The 16,599-nt window shown below is 31.8% G+C and overlaps 4 protein-coding genes across 6 annotated transcripts in view; all 4 read left to right on the top strand.

Moving 5' to 3' along the window:
• The first annotated feature begins 42 nt into the window (after positions 1-42).
• On the top strand, positions 43-1,567 carry LOC139098063 (polymerase delta-interacting protein 3-like). The gene is made up of 2 exons (XM_070650182.1): positions 43-268; positions 329-1,567. Exons 1-2 carry the CDS (start codon positions 189-191, stop codon positions 1,374-1,376), a joined length of 1,128 nt encoding a protein of 375 aa, XP_070506283.1. The 5' UTR covers positions 43-188; the 3' UTR covers positions 1,377-1,567.
• A 206-nt stretch (positions 1,568-1,773) lies between these two features.
• Positions 1,774-3,156, top strand: Fdh (alcohol dehydrogenase class-3 Fdh). Its single transcript, XM_070650181.1, has 2 exons — positions 1,774-1,991; positions 2,053-3,156. Exons 1-2 carry the CDS (start codon positions 1,857-1,859, stop codon positions 3,049-3,051), a joined length of 1,134 nt encoding a protein of 377 aa, XP_070506282.1. The 5' UTR covers positions 1,774-1,856; the 3' UTR covers positions 3,052-3,156.
• Positions 3,157-3,467: 311 nt separating this feature from the next.
• LOC139098264 (rab-like protein 3) lies at positions 3,468-4,547 on the top strand. 2 transcript variants are annotated; one of them, XM_070650401.1, is made up of 3 exons: positions 3,468-3,830; positions 3,892-4,038; positions 4,146-4,547. In XM_070650401.1, exons 1-3 carry the CDS (start codon positions 3,567-3,569, stop codon positions 4,521-4,523), a joined length of 789 nt encoding a protein of 262 aa, XP_070506502.1. In that variant the 5' UTR covers positions 3,468-3,566; the 3' UTR covers positions 4,524-4,547. The 2 variants fall into 2 exon arrangements, with proteins under 2 accessions (XP_070506502.1, XP_070506501.1); XM_070650400.1 differs by having other exon boundaries at positions 4,131-4,547.
• A 1,145-nt stretch (positions 4,548-5,692) lies between these two features.
• The window catches only part of Sur (Sulfonylurea receptor), a 36,776-nt gene continuing 25,869 nt past the window's right edge, over positions 5,693-16,599 (top strand). For both annotated transcript variants that reach the window (XM_070650549.1, XM_070650548.1), the window contains exons 1-2: positions 5,693-5,997; positions 11,308-11,531. In XM_070650549.1, the coding sequence (XP_070506650.1) occupies positions 5,891-5,997; positions 11,308-11,531 (331 nt within the window). In that variant the 5' untranslated portion in view covers positions 5,693-5,890. The remainder of the gene's footprint in view (positions 5,998-11,307; positions 11,532-16,599) is intronic.

Below are 16,599 nucleotides of genomic sequence, written 5' to 3'. Positions count from 1 at the left end.
TTTCGAGTGCGTTCAGAAACTTAATTCTACCTGACCAGGTGCGTTCAGAAACTTTTTCATAAATCTTTTGTTGATATTCGCGTTACTTTCAAAAGATTCATCATTTTACAACATTTATACTATATATAAGGATCACAAAAATATATTAAGTCATTCAACTAAGGAAGTAACAAACAGCAAACGTCATCATGGATTCAATGAGTATGAGTTTAGAGGATATTATTAAGAAAAACAAAACAAAATTTAAGCCGTCAGATAAAAAGAAAAAGTAAGTTAAATACATTAAATTATTGCACAACAAATTACTAACTATTGCTTAATTATTTAGAGTCATCAAGTCTGGAAAGATTGTGAAGAAGACAAATGTCATTAGAAAGAAGCCAATAACACCAAAAAAGAATCTGGATGCTCGAGTCAAAATAATACAGAAGAACAGGAAAAAGATCCACGACGCTCGAGAAAAGATTGCTGAGAATGCACGACGTACTATTAGAGATGCACGAGAATTGTTATCATCAAAAAAGCCTGCTGTTGTCAGGAAGCCAAATTTAAAGGCACAATTTCCAGGCAGGACACAAATTCCACATATTAGCCGAGAGGCAAGACGTGGAGCTCATTTGAGGATGGACGATGATCTCTTAATGGATGATGACGATATTGAACTTGAAGAATTGAGTAAATTTAAGACAAAACCAGTTGCAAGTTTGCGTAGAACAGTCCAGAATGACAATTTTCGATCCACATCACCTCCATTACGCGGCATGCCAAAATTGCCAACGTTCTCAATTCAAAATCGTGAAGTATCTCCATCACTTGATCCATTTGACTGTTATGTTGTTCCAACACGTCGTCCAGTTCCACTACCGCCACGTAATATCACTGAACGTTATCAATTCAATCGAGGTGTTATGAGTGCTCATATGGATGCATATGGCAAAGACGAACCTGCACGTAAAAGTATTTTGAGAAGTAATTCAAGAGGTGATGAACATGATGATCGATTTGAAAGCGACAGATATGTTATATCTGAACCAAAAAGTCGCTCATATACGAATGAATCTGCTGGAATATTTGCCAATATTGCATCACCACCAAGAGGTGGAAATAGCAGTGGCTTAATTAAAGGCCATCGTATTATTGTTAACAATTTAGATCAAACAGTCACAGAAGGTGAAATGCGTGAACTTTTTAGTGACATTGGTGAAGTCATGTCAGCAAAAATTATTAGACCAGGAACAGCAGAGATCATTTACAGACAAGAAGGCGATGACGAACGAGCACATGAAGCTTATCACAATAGAATCTTAGATGGACGTCCAATGAAAATAACATTAACCGGTACAACCAACAAATCAGCTTCTTACTACCGAATGTGAACTTATTTTGATAAATTTGGATCTTCCAACCGATACTGATGCTTTTAATGCTTTTCGGTGGACTTATAGAATTTAACTTTTTTTATTTGAGATTTTTTTCATAGAAATTTTGATTGCTGCAATTTGTGTAATTATGAAAGAAATTAAATGATTTTGAGAAAAATAATAAATCAATTATTTTCCCCCCAGAACTGCTTCTTTTATTGACTTTTGGTTCCAGCAGATTTAATCCATTGGATTTAATTTTAATCCTCGGATTTATTTATTTATTTAATCCCAAGAATCTTTTCCGTTTCAATTGCTGAATACTCACGAGATAATAACCTTTGCACTCTCTAATAGTAAAGAAGACATCCCATCTCTATCCAAATAACGACTAACGACAAACAAAATTTTAAACTCATTCCATTTGTCGTCTCGTGCGCAAAAAGAAACATTCTTGAACTTTGTGATTAAATCAACAGGTAAAATTAACCGGAAATGACTGAAGGAAAAGTGATAACTTGCCGTGCAGCAGTTGCTTGGGCACCAAATGAACCGCTTAAGATTGAAGAAATTCAAGTTGAGCCACCAAAAGCCGGAGAAGTTCGAGTTAAAATTTTGGCTACCGGAGTTGTAAGTTTTGGGTAAATAATCGATAAAATACTTAATTACATTAACTGTGTCTATCCTACAGTGCCATACTGATGCATATACATTGAGTGGAATTGATCCAGAAGGACTTTTCCCATGCATTTTGGGTCACGAAGGTGGCGGAATTGTTGAATCAGTCGGCGAAGGTGTCACAAATTTTAAGGCTGGAGATCATGTCATTCCACTGTATACGCCTCAATGTAAAGAATGTAACTTTTGCTTAAACAAGAAGACAAATCTGTGCCAAAAGATCCGAGTAACACAGGGACGTGGAGTCATGCCTGATTCTACAAGTAGATTTAGCTGCAATGGAAAGACATTGTATCATTTTATGGGATGCTCAACATTCAGTGAATATACAGTTGTTGCTGAAATTTCAATTTGTAAAGTTGCTGATGAAGCACCACTCGATAAAGTCTGTTTATTAGGATGTGGTATCACAACTGGTTATGGAGCAGCTATAAATACAGCAGGTGTTGAAAAAGATTCAGTTTGTGCTGTATGGGGACTTGGTGCTGTTGGATTAGCTGTTGTTATGGGATGTAAAGATGCTGGTGCAAAGAAAATTATTGGAATTGACATCAATCCAGATAAATTTGTTTTGGCAAAGAATTTTGGTGCTACAGACTTTATTAATCCAAAGGATTTAGGTGACAAGACAATTCAGGAATATCTCTTTGATAATTTCGATCAAGGACCTGATTATACCTTTGAATGTATTGGAAATGTCAACACAATGCGTCAAGCTTTAGAAAGTGCCCACAAAGGATGGGGTGTTAGTGTAATTATTGGAGTTGCTGGTGCTGGTCAGGAAATATCAACACGTCCATTCCAACTTGTTGTCGGTCGCGTATGGAAAGGAACTGCATTTGGTGGATATAAGAGTGTTGAAAGTGTCCCAAAATTAGTCGACCGTTATCTTGCTAAGGACTTTAAAATTGATGAATTTATTACACATAATTTGCCATTGGATAAGATTAATGAAGCATTTCAATTGATGCATGATGGAAAGAGCATTCGTGCCATAATTCACTTGAATTAAATTTATTTACATTTTTCTGGGAAATTTTATACAATTTTTATGGGTACTAAATTCTGTTGATATACTCACGATTTTCGAATAGTAATAAAAGGCTTGGAAATCAAAGGAATTGTTTGTTTATTTAATTTAATTAATCAAAACAAGCAACGATCAAAAAGTCACCAAATTTTAACGGTTTTTGATATTTCAAATTTTTCTTAGTGGTGAATTTCAGCAAAGTGCATGAGATGAAAGATCAGATCATTGCGGGCGGTAGACATATCCTAAAGCTCCCACAATTCTCAAGATCAATTTAATTACAATTCTCTCAACGCTGTGTTATTTTCACCAGCTATCTACTTTCTTCAGTAAGAATAACGGCCAAAAAATATTCAAATTTATCGCAGCAGTCAATGTTTACATTCTGAAAAATTGTTTTCTAAGATATTTTATATCATTCTAGATTTAATTAAATTAACGCAAATTCTACGCTTAGGATTAATAAATTAGGCTTTTAATAAACCAAACAAGCAACTATGTCATTGGATAAAGTAAGGATAATCGTCGTAGGAGATTCATTTTGTGGAAAATCATCATTTGTTAATTTAGTAGCAAACAATGAGATACTGTATAATAGTCCAACAACAGTTGGATGTGCAATAGAAGTAAAATTGCATGAATATAAGGAGGATACGAGTCAACAGAAACAGTTTTTTATTGAATTCTTTGACGTCGGAGGATCAATGTCTACTATGAATGCAAGAAGTGTCTTTTATCAACAAACTAATGGAATCATTTTGGTACGTGGATGTTTAGTGACTAACTGGATATATTTATTTAATTGAATTATTGTCTTAACAGGTTCATGATTTGACAAATAGGAAATCTCAACAAAATTTAAAAAATTGGCTAATAGAGATAATTAATAAGGATGGCAAGGATGTATTAAAAGGCAATAACGCATCACTCGAGGATATTGATACAGAGCAATTTTTAGGCATCTGTCAGGTAAACGACTAACTTCCTATCTTCTACTTTATTATTATTTGTCTTTCGTTCTTCCTCAATGTCATTAAAGTACATAATTTTTAATTTGACAGAACTTAAATTTACAGATTCCGATCTTAGTTGTTGGTACCAAAAATGATTTAATAGATGAGAAGCAACGGAAACTAAGCAAGAATCAAGGCTTTGCTCAAGAAATTGGTGCTGATGAAATTTATATTAATTGTCGTGATCTTCGCAGTATTCAAGCAGGCTCAACAAATGCTGTTAAGCTTCAGAAATTTTTCGATAAAGTCATTGAGAGGAAGTATGTCTCGCGTGATAATTCAACATTTTATGAAAAACAAAGAAAATTCGTTGGTCTTCAATCGCCATCGGAACCATCATATCGTTATTATTCGCCATTCACATCACCGACTGTAGGTAATTATTCCAATTTTTCGGCTACTTTAGGAATTAGTAATTTAAATAGCGACGTTTCACAATGAAATAAAGTAATCTGACAATAATAACTGAAATTCTTTTAAAAAAATCCTTAATTTATTTTCACCACTTTTACAGCCTTTTCAAATTTTCAAAAGAATCGTTTTTTCTGCAAATTCGCCACAACACGTGACATGCTTTAACAAGAATTACAAAATTTAAAATCTTATCAAATATCAAAAAGAAACAATTTACTCAAGAGGCGTCAAAAGAAACACAATCATTTTCTGTTGAATCAATTTGCTTTGTTATAAATCCGAAAATGTCAATTTTGGTGTGACGTCGTTTAGAAGACGTAAGCAAATACGACAGTACTAAATTATTATGTTTGAGATGTTACGACGGTTAGTAATTGTTAAATTTGTTCACTTTGGGTGTGGATAGTGGTTGTGGCTGTAGAATTAATATATTCACTTATTTCAATTGTTTTGGATCTAACATATGATATTAAGGCGACCCTAACAGGCAATGGGACCGCTTTTAGATACCGGAGTGGTATTTTTACTTTCAAGTGGTATGAAATCATGCTATATGCCTGTTAGGGTGAGTTCTTTGGATTTCTAATTGGTCCTCTCACGATTTAAATACAAAAGTAGAACTAGTTCCAAACCCTCATCTTGTTTTGACTGCTAAGGGTGAACTAGATTGTCACATGAGTTGACATCAACATAGAAACTAAGATCCAAGAAACTATGAGGTTGGATAATATAACATCCTTGTTGCTGATAGTGCAGATTAGTTGTGATCCATGACCTACCTGAAGACCTCTCCTAAAGCTGGCTCTATTGCTTGCTTCCGTCTGTCGATTACCGATGTTAAATTCCATGGCATTGGCACTTCCTTACGTTCTTGTTTGCTACGGTAAAATTATAGTTCCAACTTGTTTATCAGTCGATCGACATCAAATACCAAGCAATTTTATTAATATTGCGCTTTAGCCAATTCAATTTTCAATATTACTCCATGCCTATCGTGTTGTTTACATACAATACTTTTTTTACGCGAAGCCTCGAACCAGCTGTTTGTTGAGAAAACTACCGGCAATGTATAGGTATTGAGATATGCACATTACACTTACGCTTTTTTTTTTCTCCCTAAAATAAACAAATTTGAAAAAAAAAATCAGAATTTTTCCACACTTCAAATTGAATATATTAGTTAGTTTTGAGCATCAGCCGCGATCGTTTCGGAACATAGAAAAAAAAAGTAGAAAAAAACAGCAGTATGAAGTTTACGCGTTTGTTGCAGTGAATAAATTGAGAGAGTGTTTCTGTTTTATGTTACATTTAAGCGTGTCAATAGCCGATAATTCAATCAAAGATTTAGAAACACGAAAAAAAAAGAACAAAAAATAACGCACAGCAAAAAAAAAATGATGAATGTGAATTTTCTGATTGCACTGATATCATCGCTGACAATATTTGTCAATGCAATATGTGCCTGTATCCTAATCAAATTTGTCCCTGTGACACAGATCAAGTAAATGAATTTTGATATTGGAATGACGTTGAATTCTTCATGTCGATATCTATGCAGTTACATGAATGAATTAGATTGATGCGTATTTGATAACGCTGTAATTTCATGGCAACGCGGTATATAGCGGATTATATTGCATCCAATTTGGAATTGACGCGAAAAAATGGCAAAAAGGATGTCAATTTAATTTGAAATTGATACTGTGACGTTAAAGGAGTCATGGATATTGGTTAAATTAGGGATTATCATTCAATTTTCGATCAGTGGCATCCTAAAATAGCATGGAAAGTGAAAGGAACAACCCTTTGTCGTAAAGACGATCTTACAGATACAAACCTTAAAGATTCTATCCACAAAATCTAATTTCAAAAGATTCAAATCTTAAATTTACAAATATAATAATCTTATTTATTTTCTCATCTATATTTTTTGCGATGTTTGTCTTCTCACTCAATGGATATTTTTCTTATGTCCATCTCCTCAAATATAAATAATCGAGAATAGAGAATAGAAGAAGAATCAAAGAAAAACAAACATTATCGAGGGAAAAAATCATTTCCGTACAAGTACTTTGATGTGATAGAGTTATATTAAAAGGCATTTGATTGTTAACGGTATGTCATTTGACAGTTTAGATATTTATTTGGCGATTCCAATCTTTTTTACATATATAAATATGAGAGATAGGCAATTGGGATATTTTTGTTATAAAAATACACAGAAAATTGTAGATTGTAATCATGATATGAGGATAAATATATTATCGGAGATTAATAGCTTTTGCAAAAATTATGAATCAGCATTTAGAGTTTGGGAGATTGATGGAATTGAAGTGAGTTTGAATAGCAGGATAGTACAATCAGCTTTTAACGCCAGGAAAGACCAAAAGTAAATATACAGACTTTTCATAATTGCCATGAAACAGGGTTGGTAGATTAGATCACTAGGTCAGCCATAGTTTAAAGGATTGTTCGAAGTCTTGATCTTGACAAATCTAGAGATCGATACTGGGAAGTCTTGGTGTTGGTCTCTAGAGTCCTTAATCCCCTATATTCATGTCTCATCAATACAATATATTGATCAAAATCTTACTTCCTTACTGGAAACATGATTCAATGTGGAGCTTTACTTACTACTTACTGGAACCAACACCTTACTGGCTCCGACTTGGAGCCTAGGTTATTACAAAACGCCTTCCATCTGACTCTGTTACTGTCCACATTACAAAGCTTGTACAGATTCTCTGTTTTGACATCTAATTGACATTCCCGCATTACTGTTCAACACCAAGTTGCTTTTGGAGCCTAGGTTTCAACAAAAAGTCTTGCATCTGACTCTACCGTTGACGCCATGTTGCTTACCATATATTGATCAACATCTTGTTAACTAGACAAAGTGTCTTTGATCAATGTCTTAACCTAGAATTCCTAACAATATCATTAATCAGCACGTTCTGGTAGCATAAGGCATAGACATGTTGTGGTATCAAGCAATGAGTAATGTCTAGACGTCTGGAAATCAGAATTTAGAAGAAATTTATGTGAAAAATTGTGTCTTTGCCTAGGTCAAATATTGAGGAATGTCTTAATTCAGATATCATTGTTATACCTGCCTTTTAGACGTATCAAACAATTAAAACCTTAAATTCATCAAATTTACCAACTCTTTTCAATATTTAAAATCATAGTCCGAATTGTTTAATTTATCCTAATGTGGGATCTGTTGATATTTTTACTAAATGTCTTTTAAATCCGCATGAGATTTTTAAAAAAATATTTCAAAATGCCAATTTATCTGACTAAACAAAAAATCTGATTACGACAATATTTCTTCCCCCGCATACTAAAAAAATATCTTCATAAATCATCAAATAAAATACAGCGATCGATTTTCAATCATCTCGATAATATTCGTGTATATGAAAAATAAGAAGAAAGGAAAAAAAATTCTCTCAAAAATAAACACATGTGCACTTTACGTTATTACATTATAGTGAATCAGTGAAGCGCCAAACAAAAAAAAAAAATCACCATGTCAGTGAAGGAAAATATGTGGAAATTTTCACACACTAGTCTGACTTCTCTCAAATAATTTAAAAATATATAAAAATATAAAAAACTTTGCAATACCATCATGGATGCGCGAGTTCAAATGAAATTCAATTTAATTAATAAATTGCATTTATTGATGCGTATAGAAATGGAACAATTGCATATTTTTTGGGGGTGCAAATGAAATATCATCACTAGATTTGGCATTCAATGAGTTGAATAGTGGATAAATGTTGTTGATTAATTGTGTTTGACAACATTCAATTTGCAGTAAAAAAAAAAGGCAGTTAACAGCTCGTTTTCATACATTGTTGTGTGATATTTTTTTGTGCAGATTTTGTTGAGTTGTAAATGATAGATGGCGATTGTTATGACGTTAATTTGTGCATATTTATGATGTTAGAGACATGTAGAGTTTATGAACTGGTAAAATCAGTGGTGGACAACCTGTGTGAATCGGCACAATTTTGAAAATACCATAAATCGTATGCAGTGTGCGGTTTTAGTCGAGGTTAACCACCATTGTGTGCCACGAGAAATATAAGGCTCCAAATCACTAGATTAAACCATGATTTGACCTAAGAACAATCATTTACTATTATTCTCGACAAATCGATCCAGGGTTGCACCTGTGACAGACAAAAACCGTATAAATTCTTGATAATTTGTATGATTTTATAAGAAAAACCTGTTATGCAACTCTGGATCGGTCAAATGAGCCATATATAGCAAGCTACCTTACAATCCATACACAACTGATTTTTGAGACCTTAATCACACATCTAAGTTTATCTCTCATATCATTAGATCACTATTAGATCGCATGACTCACAAGAAAGTACGTATGATAAACATTAAATTAGACATGACAAATTGGATGAATTTTTAAAATACATTAGCAAAAATTCTCCGGATGTTGCTGACTAATAATGCTGATTGTTATCTTACAAATAAGAAAATATTTTTTAAAATCCAAACATTGAATGAGATGAAGCGAATAACATAAGAAACTGAAATACAGATGAAATATTTATTAAAGAACAAAAAAAGTAAACCTTGAAGACAGAAAAATAAGCAAGCATGCAAGAAAGTTTCTTCTCAGCTTGAGCACATAACTTTGAGTATTTTACGAGAACAATGACGACAACTAAGTATGATGATGAAGGAGAGGAAAAACTTTTATTTTTCTTTTTTTGCCATATTAAATTTGCTTCAAGGAAATGTCGTGCATCATTAGTGAACGGAAAGTGTCTATAATATATGAATATTTACACAATAAATGTATTTAACATGTTTAACATATACACGATTGCCGTATAATCAACTTCTTGTGGAATTTGTCGAAGCGATGTCAAATAATTAAATGAGATAACTTTGTACAGCATATTCTCTTTCATAAGCGCGGCATGAGTTATATTGTGCTATCAATTTTCATTATAATGACTTTATAATATGTAGATTGATAATTTATTATGAAAATTCGATTTGGTTCGTGTCTTCTAAACTTTATTCTTTTTTTTTGTTGATGACAAGGCACAATGTTGAAATTCGTAGCTTGAGGTCGGTACAGGAATAGAGTAGTTGTTAATAGTTAGAACTTTTGTATCATTCATACTATAACATGATGCATACATTCAGTTGAGGTTTCAGTGAAAAGCATTCATGGAGCGAGAGAGGTGTGGGGGCTATTCCTTATTTATGGGTCGGTTAAGCATAACGGGGTGCAAAAAATAATAAATACTTAAAACCTCAGATCTTTACTTCTATTGAATCGCAATGAATGATCATACTGTTCATTTATTACAGATAGGAATTACATTGCGTAATATCTATAATCTCCCTGAAATGCACACGGTATAGAAATAGAGAAAACTAGTGTCCTCGGGTAGGCGTGACTCCGGCATGGACTAGTATTCGATATTCACTATGTGTTGATACACTCTATGTCGTGTGCTATTGGGAACCGCTTAAGAGTGATTCTACTCTTCATCTAAAGGTTCTGTGGACTCAAAGTTTGTCAGATACTATTTAATGACATGATGAGTAGTCAATAAATTGTATTATTAGTACAATACGAGTATTTAAATAAGCTGTGGTTTTGAATTACGATTGTGAATTAAATGGAAGTTCATTTATTCACAGTCTCAAGTAACATTACTTTGAATTACGAAGAACAAAAGCATTAAAAATTTCATGAATAATTCTTCTATATTAAAGATTTTTAGTCCAAAATCGCTTTAAAGTTTTGAAATATCATTAAATGTCCATTAACAGAAATTCATCAAAATGTTGCCTTTGATACATTTTTTTTTACAAAGGCTTGACTCATACAGTAAATTCCCAGTATCATCGCCGAGTAAAACTCATCAAACAATTTTCAATCATATCATCTCAAATAAAAAAAAAATAAATTCCAATAACATTCCCAGATTCACATATAAAACAAAAACGAATATCCGATTTATTTGTTTGAAAGCACATCGTGTTGACATAGTGTACTGTAACATGACAGTAGCAAAAAAAAAAGAGTCAATGAGATGCACAAGCAGCTATTAAAAATTCACAAAACATTTCACTCTATCCAACACATAAACTATCTGTATCATATTTTGTTCCAATTTGAATTCATCATCTGTTTTTGCCATATATCTTGTCGATCTGTATTTTTAGAGATATCACATCGAAAATTCAACACGAATCTAGATAATTTTTTTGTTTTTCAATGTGATATCATTCAATCGGCATGTCCTTTTCCGGATGACGCCCATGACTGATGAAAGGAGATAGAGTGCTTGCAAGTTAGATGTGGAATTGAAGATATGAGAGACTTATGACGCTGATTTTGGGATGATAGCTATCCGAATAGCACAAATTGGTTAATCGATCAAAACTGCAGTTTACAGACCGACATGACTCTGAATTGGAGCGGAAATCGGTTTTGGATGGATTAACAGACTTGTGCTATTCGGATTAGCGCAAGTTTAGCTTAAAAGCTTCTTAAAATGTAGTGGATTCAGAAGTTGCTGTAGTGGATTCTAAAAATGAAGCTAACAATGTAAATAAATCGAAATTTGCCTCAAAATGTTACAAAATTGTCTCAAATCAACAATATATCTCTTAAAAGCTTTAATCTCTGTATTAAGCATAAATATTTCAATCCTATGCACCCACATGTTTTGCAAGCAATTTAATTTCCTTTACAACGTAATTCCGATAATACTGATATTATTTTGTTTATTTTCGTACACAATACTCACAGGACATTATTGCGTTTTCATAATTTACGAGCGGTCATTTTGCTTGTATTGTGCATGATATCAGGTTGTGAAATGAGCAGTGCTTATTTATTGATGGCACACACAAATGATGGAAGGACAGCAGTGTCATCACTTTACAACATAGAAAGTGCTGTGTTTTTCTTTATATCCATCATGTCGACAGCAATAGCGCTGCGGTTTATAGAAATTCGTAAGAATAAATCAGGTAAGATGATTTAATGAACAAAACTTGAAATGTATTTTGGACTTCGTTTTTATTTCTGGTACATGTTTTATTGTCTATTTGTGCGTGTATCTCGGACGTGACGTGTGGTGATAATAACCTTTAAAAATAGAGTAGATTGAGGACTTGGATTGATGTTAACTTTAAGGATATTAGAGTAGTTGGGGAAATTGGTCTAGTGGAGTCATTTACTTGGCATATCTCAAGATTTCTGATCATTTCAAGGACAAAAAGGTATCTGGGCTCATAATGAGAAGTTGGATAGAAGGTTTAAACATACTCAACAACGCTTGATTGATATTATATCCAAAAATTCCTTCAATCTTTATTTACATTCAAAAATCTTCCAATCCATACAATCTTAATTCACAGCATACAACGCCAAAAGTAATCCGAACAATATACATCTACACGTGCATACAGATATAGGTGACAGTTTTATGAATGTTAACTAATTGGATTTCCACAATATCCTGCGAATATGGTTGTTTTATTGCGTTAACTGGACATGGATATCAATTAATTTCCTCACTTTGTTGTCCCCGAAAAAAAAAGGAGAAAAAAATGCATAAATATGAATTTATTTATTGCCACAGTGACAGTTTGATGAATTTTGCTTAATTTTTTTGGGGGATTTTTTGTGTTCGATGTAAAAATTGATGACAAAAATATGAGAGAATATGTATATCATCTACACGAAATTGAAAAACAATGGTCTCGTTTATTAAATCTTTTAAAATCATTTTACGGCAAAAATGGCAATTTAACAGCCTTATCAATTAAGATTTTCTGTCTCTGTTTTGATATTTTAACCTTTCTCAACCTTTTTATGGAAATCATTTTCGAATTGAACTTTTCGGGATTCTTAAATTTGTCACTTTTACGGTTGACTTTAACGAACAACGGTTCCTTTTGATTTGATGTCAATCGTCGACCAGCAAACCAATTCATAAACATTTCTATTAAAAACGCATTCAGTGCAATTAAATATCCTGATGAAAGTACTATGAATGGAACTTTCATGTTATGAAACATAACTATCATGTCTTCGTCATATTTTATATCAGCATCGTCATCTGAAGATTTGACGAATTGTCGTTCCCAAAAACTGTAAATGCCTGATTCTGTCAATGCTGAAACAAACAATGCGAATTCATCTTTATAATAAAATTCAGTCCTTACTGAATATCGTTGTAGTGAAGGAGTAAATGTTAGTTTATCGTAGAGTCGGTTACCATCTTGACAATTTCTTGGAGTTTTAACAAAAATTGAAGCATATTTGCAATTAATGAAATAAATTAAATTGTGATCAATTTCACGGGGCAATTCAAAAGGTTCATCAAAATTTCTAACATTTAAGATTAGTTCCCGTCGAATGAACAGTGGATCACCACTATATGCCATACTTTGATCATAAAACATGTAAACTTTTGTGTTACTTTCGTTAAGTTCCTTTAAATCTTTTACGGATCTCATAGCTGGATTCATCAACATGAATGATAATATAATCGATTCATAACTTGTTGCGAGTACGAATGATCCAGACATAAAGCAAATTATCATTATTTTCTCTTTAAATGATAATCGATCAAGTCGTAAAATTCCTATACTAAATGTTAGCTGATATACGTTGAATATTATATCAACAATGGACATTTGTTTTCCACTTACTTTTGTGATTATTTTCCAAAATATAATCAAAAGAACAATTGATGTTGCCATAAATGCTATAGATATTTTATCAAATGGCATAGTTATATTTTCTAGTGATGATACCGGGATATTTCGCGGTACAAGTAAACAGCTGCCATCCATTTCATTAAGCCAAATACCAATCATCCTATTAGATGATGTAAATATATTTGTGGTTAATAAAATGTCAACTCCATTTGACATAGCCTCGCGCACTCTCAATGCTGCTGATTGGATATTCACTTTGTTAACTACTTGATAGTTAAATCCATACTTTTTACAAAATTCGTCAATCAAATTTCCTTCAGCTCCATAAATAATTCCATTTTTGACATAAGTTAATGGATATAAATCAAAATGAACAATATTTATGGCTTCTACGTCACCTTTTTGCAGAAGTTCATCAAGCATCTCAAACTTATTTCCGCTGTCCTTTCGGAGTGAAACTATTATGGTTGAGTTTAAATTTCGTCTCAATTTGATTCGATAAATTTCAAGAACGTCTGAATTCGGTTGTAAGAATGCATACATATTGTGATAATTTAGGAACGCAATTTCTTTAATCACAGGTAGCAGATATTTCATTTCCATATTTAATCCAATTACAAATAGTCGAACTGATTTGTCCACGAAAACTATATGGAAATAATTTCTTATAAACTCTTCATAACTTATGCGTTTATGAACTAATATGATTGCAAAGTCAACCTTAACATTATATTCAGCTGAGGAAAGAGTAAACATTTGTGTTATGATCTGGCTGGTCTTTATTTTGTGAAACATCGCGTAAAATCCTTCAAAAGTGTTAATCAAGTTATTGTGCACTAATGAGAATATTAACACATTTAAATTCTGATGCTAAGCTATTTTACTATTTTCCATCATTTTCACCAATATTGTACAAAGTTGACGATATTGTTCGATATGATCGTCGGGAATGTCGAACTTTTTTTGAGCCAATTCCTTGTTTTCTTCTTCAAATTTTGAAATAGCAGTCCAGCAAATAATGATAAATATAAATAAAATGTGTAGCTTCATCTTTAAGTCTTTCTTCTTTAAAAGCTTTTGAACAAATTGAATATTTTAAATGCCGATATCATTTTTTATACTTCGTCCATGTCAGGTTCTGAGTGTAATTAAACACCTGTACGATATTATTAATTCTTGAAAAATTTATTAATTAGAATCGATTATCTCAAATGATAAAGATGTATGGTTGAGTATAGACCCTTATCCATCATTTGTGTCGAGCCAAGTTAAAATGAGACTCGGAAGTGTTTTTAGTTTTTGCTGAATTACGCAAAGAATTCATTTTGAACCTATATAGTGTTATATATTTTCGGAAAGGTATTTTGTAGCGCTATCAAATAGTGTAAAGAAAATTTAATTATAGTACCAAGGGTTGGAATACCAGGGGTTTGAAGAGGAAAAAAATGACCCCTTTTTAAACACAAATTTCGTCATGTTCTAGTTCAGCTAAAAATTTTCTAATTAGTGATTTTTAATAAGCAAATAACATTCTAACTTTCTATGGAGAGACATTTTGAATTTCATTTGTAGTTTAGCTTTTATGAGTTGTCAAACCTTGGCAATTTCCAAAAATTTTGAAAAATCGGGTTTATTAAAAGTCCCATAACTCATCAAAAAATTGAGTTTATTTGATGATTTAAACACTGCTGATCTGCTTTTTTGATTGACTATAAAACTATTAGCAGAAAAAAATCCAAGGGTTGGACACCCATTTTTTTAGAAAAACCAACCCTTGGATTTTTAATTTTAATTAAAATTTAAATAGTTTAAATAGTCCTTTACAAACATTATTCTTTATGCCAAATAACATTTTTATTTTAGAATTTTAAAATTGGGTGTAATCAGCCCTTGAAATAATATTTAATGACATTTTCTTTATTTGATCATTATTTAAGCCTATTTTAGTGGAAATATTATAATTTTTTAATGAACTTTTAAAGACTTATGGTTAATAAGATAGTTTTAAATCTAAACATATCTTTAACGTAAAGAATAAATCCGTTATTTATAGAAAAACAAAAATTTTTTTAAATAGACACTTGAAAAATTATTTTTGACTTTATTTTATAAGTATTTTAAAATTCTAAAATAAAAATGTTATTTGACATAAAGAATAATGTTTGTAAAGTACTATTTAAACTATTTAAATTTTAATTAAAATTAAAAATCCAAGGGTTGGTTTTTCTAAAAAATGGGTGTCCAACCCTTGGATTTTTTTCTGCTAATAGTTTTATAGTCAATCAAAAAAGCAGATCAGCAGTGTTTAAATCATCAAATAAACTCAATTTTTTGATGAGTTATGGGACTTTTAATAAACCCGATTTTTCAAAATTTTTGGAAATTGCCAAGGTTTGACAACTCATAAAAGCTAAACTACAAATGAAATTCAAAATGTCTCTCCATAGAAAGTTAGAATGTTATTTGCTTATTAAAAATCACTAATTAGAAAATTTTTAGCTGAACTAGAACATGACGAAATTTGTGTTTAAAAAGGGGTCATTTTTTTCCTCTTCAAACCCCTGGTATTCCAACCCTTGGTACTATAATTAAATTTTCTTTACACTATTTGATAGCGCTACAAAATACCTTTCCGAAAATATATAACACTATATAGGTTCAAAATGAATTCTTTGCGTAATTCAGCAAAAACTAAAAACACTTCCGAGTCTCATTTTAACTTGGCTCGACACATTTCTGGCTTACCTGCTAGCTTTATCATCTAGTTTGCTCAAATTCTCTGTAAACAAACAAGTTATTGCCCAGACGATGTTTAGCTCTAATGTATTTCTGTCTACTTGGAACGTCTTTTTAAATGAGGACATTTCTGGCCGTAACTCAACAATTTGAGACAATTTATCAAAATTTTGAAATTTATTGTTGCCTTTTTAAATTTTAAATTTTTTTTAAAACGAGATGATTGTACGCTATTTCTGAACAATCCCTTTATAATTGACAATCATTGATATAGATATGAATATGAACGAATTAACAGGACAAGTGTGTGCCATTAATTTGACTGTAATTAATATCTCAAATCTATGTTTAAGATAGATAAGCTTGATAGAATCAATGAAAGCTTTTATTAATCACAGACAATCGGTCTGAAATATGATTTTCAATATTCAGTGCATATCCTTAACAAGAAAAATGATAAACATATATGAAAAATGCGACTTTTATTTTTTGTTGATTTTTAATTAATTCTATTAAAATCAAACGAGATAAATTTTTACAAAATTATCCACGAACGAGCAAATCATTTCAGAATTTTTAAACAAATGATTAGCATAAAATTTTCAGAATCAACGTAAATTATCAATTTGTTTTT

Source organism: Chironomus tepperi, unplaced genomic scaffold (genome assembly GCF_022539635.2).
Source record: "Chironomus tepperi strain 1889 unplaced genomic scaffold, CSIRO-AGI_Ctep_v1 contig_445, whole genome shotgun sequence".
NCBI lineage: Eukaryota > Metazoa > Arthropoda > Insecta > Diptera > Chironomidae > Chironomus > Chironomus tepperi.
The sequence above is the reverse complement of the archived record's forward strand: the minus strand, read 5'-3'. Positions and strand labels throughout refer to the sequence as shown.

Excerpts from the sequence above, each read along its gene's own strand:
- LOC139098063 (XM_070650182.1), top strand. The coding sequence starts at position 189 with ATGGATTCAATGAGTATGAGTTTAGAGGATATTATTAAGAAAAACAAA. Across the intron at positions 269-328 it reads CCGTCAGATAAAAAGAAAAA|AGTCATCAAGTCTGGAAAGA; the intron begins GTAAGTTAAATA and ends TTAATTATTTAG.
- LOC139098264 (XM_070650400.1), top strand. The coding sequence starts at position 3,567 with ATGTCATTGGATAAAGTAAGGATAATCGTCGTAGGAGATTCATTTTGT. Across the intron at positions 3,831-3,891 it reads AAACTAATGGAATCATTTTG|GTTCATGATTTGACAAATAG; the intron begins GTACGTGGATGT and ends TTGTCTTAACAG. Across the intron at positions 4,039-4,130 it reads AATTTTTAGGCATCTGTCAG|AACTTAAATTTACAGATTCC; the intron begins GTAAACGACTAA and ends TTAATTTGACAG.
- Fdh (XM_070650181.1), top strand. The coding sequence starts at position 1,857 with ATGACTGAAGGAAAAGTGATAACTTGCCGTGCAGCAGTTGCTTGGGCA. Across the intron at positions 1,992-2,052 it reads AAATTTTGGCTACCGGAGTT|TGCCATACTGATGCATATAC; the intron begins GTAAGTTTTGGG and ends TCTATCCTACAG.